We start from the raw sequence: 6970 nt of genomic DNA on the forward strand, positions 1-6970 counted from the left end.
CAGTTACACTTGGTTCCCAAGCCCGTGTTCTCAGTCCTCTTAAATTGCCCACCTGCTCTTAGACCTGAGTGTTCTTGGGGCCTTGTGAGCCTGATAGCCTGAAGCTTCTGCATACGGCAGCCAACCCTCTGGATAACTTCTCAAACTTGCCAGCCTGAAAGACTTGATAGGCTTCCTGTTGCCTTGCCCATATCCATCCCCATTTAAAGGGAGAATGAAGGCAGCAGTGCCGACAGTGTAGTTGGTAAAGCTCCGTGGCATGTCGTGTGGGCCAGTTTAGCCCACCATCTGCTTCTGCCTTCTCATGTCTGCCCTGGATCCCACTGAGTGGCCTCTCCTGATCAAGAAAGCATCGCCGTGGTTCTTCGGGATCAAAGCTGGCTTCTCTACGTGCAGGAAGGCCTTCACGGGAGTCGGGCCTAACCTGTCCCTACTCTCCTCTCTCGTCCAGGTTGTGCGTTGAGACTTGGATGCCTGCTGAGGGCAGCGTGCCTCCCTCCTGGGTGTGGATGACAGGTCCTAGGGGGAAGGGAGGGCCGCGCCGGGAAGTTCCTTCATAAACCAGTCTGTGTTCCTGTCATTTTAGATCGAACATCAGGGGGACAAGCTGGAGATGACAAGAGAGAAACATCAGGCTTCCCAGAAGGAAAATAAACAGCTGAGTCTGAAGGTGGATGAACTGGAGAGGTTAGAGGCACTTGGTCCCATCTCTGTCCTCTTCCTAGGACCTGAGACTTTCAGCCACTTAGCTGCTTTGGGCTTGGTGTGCAGAAGTGTTTGAGGGACTCAAGGCCCTAGAAGGTACTGGGCAGACCTCAGAGGAAAAGCTGCTTGCATTGCAGTGGTAAGCATTGTGGGAGAGAGGAAGATGGTCTTTTGACCGGGGGATGCTCTGGAACAGTGTGATCAAGTCCAGACCACCCACAGGCTCCACCTACCAAAACTGCACACTTAACCGGAGCAAACCACCAGGACCAATATGAGGCGGTGAGGGGGCATTCTGCTCCTCATTTCTGATCAGCCTTCCCCAAGACCTTTCTTTTTTCTTTTTTAAAAATTTTTGATGTTTGTTTATTTTTAGAGAGAAAGAAATAGCATGTGTGGGGGAGGGGCAGAGAGAGAGGGAGACACAGGACCCCAAGCAGGCTCCAGGCTCCTAAGTTGTCAGCACAGAGAGCCCTACACAGGGCTCGAACTCACAAACTGAGATCAAGACCCGAACTGAAGTTGGTCGCTCAACCAACTGAGCACCCCACGTGCTCCGTCCCCAAGACCTTTCTGATCTGATTCTTCTCTTTTACCTATGGACTCTTGGAGGCAGTCAGGTGAAGAGTATAGCTTTTGGAGTCAGAAGCCCTGGCCTTGGGTCCCGGCTTGGCCACTATCCTGCACTGTGATCTTGAGCAAGTCATTGAACTCTTTTGAACCTCTGTTTGCTCACCTTGAGAAAGGGATCAAGGTAGGGATAAAATCTAGCTCACGAGGTTATTGTAAGTCTTCCAGGAGATAATCCTCAAAGGCCTGAGCGTATTATCTGGCATCGAAAGACGCACCATATAGTTAGTGTATATTAGTTGCTATTATCCTAATTTTGAATGTGAGGAAACCGAGCATGGAGAGAGGCTGAGTGACTCGCCCAAGGTGACACAGCTGGTATCTGGCATCTGGCAAAGCTGTGGCATAGCCCCTCCCCCCTTTACCCCCGATTGTCTTCCTCGAGCTCTTAGCATCTGTAAAATGAGGGCTGGAGCCTTAGTTCTGAGATGAAAGGCCTTTGGCCCTGGGACGCTCTGACTGCCCACGTGGCTCATGCAGCGGGAACTTGGGCTGGGCTCCGGGCTCTACCTCTGCTCTGGTCCGCTGGCCTCCAACATGCAGCTAGACTCAGTAGGACTTACAGCACTTTCAACTGGAAGGTAGAACATTATGGAATTGCAGTGGGGACCACATGTGCACATCAGGAGTCACTGCAACCCCACAGTGGGTCACACAAGCGGTAGAGGGGGTACCCGCTGAAGTCCTTTTGCTGAGGGGGCAGCAGTGAGCACAAATTGAGGGCTGGGGTTATGGTGACAGACCTGCTGGCTGGGCTGACCTTGGGCCAATGACTTCAGCTCTTGGTGCCTCAGTTTCTTCATCTGTAAAGTGGGAATAGTGGTGGCGCCCACCTTCCTTGGCTGCAAGGTGCTGTGTGACGTGTGCTAACAGGCACACTCCATCCATACTTGCCCGCCCACTCTCCACACGGTCCTGAGCTGCCCGGGCTGCTCAGCTCACCTTGCTGATCAACAAATTTCTTTGGTTTATTTCTGTGGTTCCTTGGAGCCTCTTGGTGTGATGAGAACCCCGGTCCAGGGGTGGCTGGCAGCCTCCTGGCGGGGTGGAGCAGGACAGGTCGGAGTATGGGCAGGATCTGATTAAGTGCTTTCACCTAGGAAACTGGAGGCGACCAGCGCCCAGAATATCGAGTTCCTACAGGTGATTGCCAAGAGGGAGGAAGCAATCCACCAGGCCCAGCTGCGGCTAGAGGAGAAAACACGGGAATGTGGGTCCCTGGCCAGGCAGTTGGAGAGCGCCATTGAAGATGCTAGGAGGCAGGTCAGTCTTGATTCCATTACTAGCTAGCTCTGTGACCTTGGGCCAAATCACCTGACCTCTCTGAGCCTATTTCCCCATCTAAAAAAAATGGGGACACAGTCATGGCACCTGCCTCGTGAATTTGTCGTAAGGATCAAAGGAGCAATTACTGTAAAGGCTTTGGCACTTGATTCATGACGGCTCATTCAATTGCTGCCTGTGTGGGACTCAGCCAGGTTGACCACCGCTTAGGTGATGACTCGGGGTGTGGGGGGGAAGGGCAGGTTCAGTGGGCTGCGGAAGTCCCTGTGCTCAGCTCCTGCCACAAGGCACCAGAGAAGCCTCCGCAGTGATGTGTGAAACCAGAGCGGCAGTGGCCCAGCCTTCTTGGTGCCAGGAGCCCCCCATGTCAGGTAAGCCAGCCCCACCTCCGTGCCTTCTGGGCAGGTGGAACAGACCAAGGAGCATGCAGTCTCCAAGGAGCGAGCGGCCCAGAACAAAATCCTGGACCTTGAGACCCAGCTGAGCAGGACCAAAACTGAGCTCAGCCAGCTGCGGAGGAGCCGAGACGATGTGAGTTNTTTGATTTCTCTCAAATCACTTTCCAATCCCTTAAGGCTATCCCAGGCAGATTTCCCCCCCCTTTTTTTAATGAGCAGCTTTGTTAAGGTATCATTTACATACCATAAAATTCACTCCTTTCGACTACGCAATTCAGTGTGTTTTAGTGTATTCACAGAAGCGTGCAATTATCACCACACGCTAAGTTTAGAACATTCTCAGAAAGAAACCCCATGCCCATTGTCCTGCCCCCAGCCCCTGGCAACCCCTGGTCAAGTCTCTAGGGAGCTCTCCTGGACGTGTCGTGAACTTGACTCCCATCCTTGGACCTCCTCTTAGGCTGACCGTCGCTACCAGAGCCGGCTGCAGGACCTCAAAGACCGCCTGGAGCAGTCGGAGAGCACCAATCGCAGCATGCAGAACTACGTCCAGTTCCTCAAGTCGTCCTATGCCAACGTGTTTGGGGACAGTCCCTACACTACCTTCCTCACCAGCTCTCCCATCCGCTCCCGATCTCCTCCTACCTAAGGCCGCCAGTCTTGGGCCACGAGCCCGGATTGCTGCCACGGGAACCGCAGAGTGGCCACACCATAGCTGGAAGGCCTGTTGCTTTCCTCTCGCTTCCACTGACGAAGCGCGTTCAGGATCTTATCTTAGCTACTGGTTCCAGAAAAGTCCCTGAAGCACTGGGGGGTGAAGACAGGAACCACTTAGTTTTCTCTCCTCTCTGATAGAGTCTCCTGATGGAAATGTTGAATTAGCTTGACAGGCCTTAAATCTACTGATCCTAGGGCACCAGAGTTTAATTCACCATGACTTTGCTCCTTCCTTTCCTGAGCAAATGTCCAGACTGGACTTTTTCTTCCGGTCCCCTCACAGCCCTCCTCTTCTGAGGACTCTCTCTCTTGGGCTTGCCTGAGGCAAACGAGCAGGAGCTTAGCCAGAGGTCCTCACCACACCTCCCGGGCTGTGAGCACACTCGCTGTTTAAAGGGCACAGTGTTTTCCCCAAGGCCCTCCTCGCACGCCTGGTGGAAACTTCACGCCCAAGTTTCCTTGGGGCCACTCGCCCCTGAGCACTTCACAACAGACACCGCAGGGCTTGTGTCCAGTGGCCTTTTAAAAGTAGAATCCCCATCCCATTGGTTTGTGTTTCTGTTTGCCAGACTTGTATCTATGGAATGCATTTATTCTGGAAATAATGGTGTTGTGTTTTACAGAAAGCTTTTCTAGTCAATATTTAAGGCTCCACGATTTCCTTTACCCACCCCATCCCTTTTCTAAAAATGAACTAAGGACGATGCTGCAGGAGAGCCAGTAAATAAATACTTGGTACATGAGACAGGAGGCAAGGCTTCTCATTTCATTTTGGCCCAGGTCGGTTCTTTCTTCCCTGTGCACCTTCTTCACATCATAATCCCGCGAGATGAGTGGAGGAAACACACTTTGTGTCTGTGGGGGAGTGGGGGGTGGGGGGCGCACTTCAGGAATGGATAGGATAGATGAAGATAGGAGGAAGATAAGAGAGGTATATATTACTATTTTAAAAATGATAGTTGGGTTCCTTTTTTTAAAGATCTTTAAATTCAAAGATTTTATTTTTAAGTAATCTCTACACCCGACGTGGGGCTCAAACTTACAACCCCAAGATCAAGAGCTGCATGCTCCTAACTACTGAACCAGACAGGCACCCGTGTTAGTTGGTTTCTGAATGGTAAGATTATGGGCTATTTTTGTGCTCTTCGCATTTTCCTATATTTAAAAGAAAGAACAGGGGCGCCTGGGTGGCTTAGTCGGTTAAGCGTCCGACTTTCGCTTGGGTCATGATCTTGCGGTTCGTGGGTTCGAGCCCCGCGTCGGGCTCTGTGCTGACTGCCAGCTCAGAGCCTGGAGCCTGTTTCAGTCTGTGACTCCCTCTCTCTCTGACCCTCCCCTGCTCACGCTGTCTCTCTCTCTCTCCTAGAAATAAATAAAACATTAAAAAAAAAAAAAAAGAACAACACATTCTTCAGAGAGGTGAACAAATGGGGTACTGTGCTGAACCCTAACCTTTCTGTTTCAGTTCGTATTTGCCTTCTGGGTGATGCAGTCTTGTTCTCTCCGTCTACTCTAACTCAAGGACGAAACTCCAGAGAATTCCCCTATGTCCTCCAAAGCAATGGACCTCACACAGGCGTCTAGCGTCAGGAAACCTCCTTCCCCCCTTAAATTCTGGGAACATTTGTAGTTTCCAGCTTTTAATTTTGCCGAGGGAGAGATCACTGCAATAACAAGCATCAGCTACCACTGCCACAAAACCAAGGCTGTTTTCACAGCTTTCATGATAAATGGACTTGAACTTACAATGTATGAAAGACCTTCTCGGTGCAGCTGGGTGGCTCAAAGGTCTGACTTGGGCTCAGGTCATGATCTTCCGAGTTGTAGGTTCGAGCCCCACAAGGGGCTGGCGGCTGTCAGCCTGTCAGGGCAGAGCCTAGTTCAGATCCTCTGTCCCCCTCACTCTGCCCCTTCCCCACTTGCACTACCCCCCCCCCAAAAAAAAGAAAGTCCTTCCCAGGAAAGGGCAGGTGGCAAACTTAGACCAGTGTGGCACATATCTGTATAACTCATTTGTATTTTTGCCAAACTAATGAAAACTTCCTTCGTGCAGGGCACTGCTATTTACATCGCTGGTGGGAAACACCTCTGTTGGAGTCTATGCTGGACTCTCAACAATGCTGTATTTTTCTTTGTAAGGTTATTTTTTTTTTTTAGAGGTCTGGGAGAGAGGGGCAGAGGGAGGGGGAGAGAGAATCCCAAGCAGGCTCCACACCATGGAGCCCAACACAAGACTCAATCCCACAACCCTGGGATCATGACCTGAGCTGAAATCAAAAACCAGATACTCAACCAACCGAGCCACACAGGCACCCCCGTGTAAAGTATTTTATTACAAACAGTCCCGAGAGTTTGAAAAAAAAAAAAAAAATAATTACTTAAAACTCCAGAGAGTGTTCTATCTCAGATCCCATAAAATTCATCCTTTTAAAGTGTATAATTCAGTCCCTTTCAGTATACTCACAAAATTGTGCAGCCATAAACTTTATCCAGTTCTAGAACATTTTCATCAACCCAAAATGAAGCCCATGGACGTTAGTAGCCACTCGCCCTCCCACAGCCCCTGACGGCCACTAACCACCAGGAGACTAAAGTCTCTAAAGATATGTTATCCTGGACATTTAACAAAAATGAAGTCCTACAATATTGTGGCCAGCGCTTTCAGGGTAATATTTTCCGAGATATATCCATGTAGTAGCATGCATTTGTATTCTATTTTATGGCCAAATAATATTCCCTTGTATAAACACACCCTATCTTATTTACTCATTTAGTTGGTGGACATCTGTGTTTCTACTTTTTAGCTATTATGAGTAATGCTGCTAGAACATTCTAGTTTTCTCGCGGATGCATATTTCATTACTCTTAGGTATATACATACTTAGGAGTAGAATTGCTGGGTCAGTGGTAACGCTAGCCTTTCGAAGAACTGCCAGACTACCCGGGAGCTGCCCCATTTTAGAGGCCCCCCTCCCTATCCCCCAGCAGTGGTCCAGTTTCTCCACATCCTCGTCAACACATACTGGGCTTTCTGAAATCCGGGTACTCCAGCCTTCAAAGGTTCCGGTTCTCGGATCCCAGCAAGAGAGCTTTAGGGACCAAATCCTGACGGCGCAAGCGCGCTGACGAGCAGGCCCGGAGCCGGAGGCGGGGCCATGCAGCGGTTAGGGGCGGGGTTGCCCTGCGTGACTGCGTGCGCGCCCCGGAACCGGAAGCCAGGGCCCGCTTCCGGGCGG

The 6970-nt window shown here is 50.7% G+C and overlaps 1 protein-coding gene and 1 long non-coding RNA gene across 12 annotated transcripts in view; one reads left to right on the forward strand and one right to left on the reverse strand.

Moving 5' to 3' along the window:
- ODF2 (outer dense fiber of sperm tails 2) overlaps positions 1-4484 on the forward strand; it is a 34697-nt gene extending 30213 nt beyond the window's left edge. For all 11 annotated transcript variants that reach the window (XM_077768330.1, XM_077768325.1, XM_077768326.1 and 8 more), the window contains 4 exons: positions 587-687; positions 2436-2598; positions 3025-3150; positions 3478-4484. In XM_077768330.1, the coding sequence (XP_077624456.1) occupies positions 587-687; positions 2436-2598; positions 3025-3150; positions 3478-3666 (579 nt within the window). In that variant the 3' untranslated portion in view covers positions 3667-4484. The remainder of the gene's footprint in view (positions 1-586; positions 688-2435; positions 2599-3024; positions 3151-3477) is intronic.
- LOC144234943 (uncharacterized) lies at positions 4480-6880 on the reverse strand. The gene is made up of 3 exons (XR_013336116.1): positions 6758-6880; positions 5481-5595; positions 4480-4618 (listed from the first exon to the last, which is right to left on the reverse strand). It is a non-coding gene; the product is annotated as an uncharacterized LOC144234943 (long non-coding RNA).
- Between the last annotated feature and the right edge of the window lie 90 nt (positions 6881-6970).

This window comes from Crocuta crocuta, unplaced genomic scaffold (genome assembly GCF_008692635.1).
Source record: "Crocuta crocuta isolate KB4526 unplaced genomic scaffold, BGI_CrCroc_1.0 scaffold35, whole genome shotgun sequence".
NCBI lineage: Eukaryota > Metazoa > Chordata > Mammalia > Carnivora > Hyaenidae > Crocuta > Crocuta crocuta.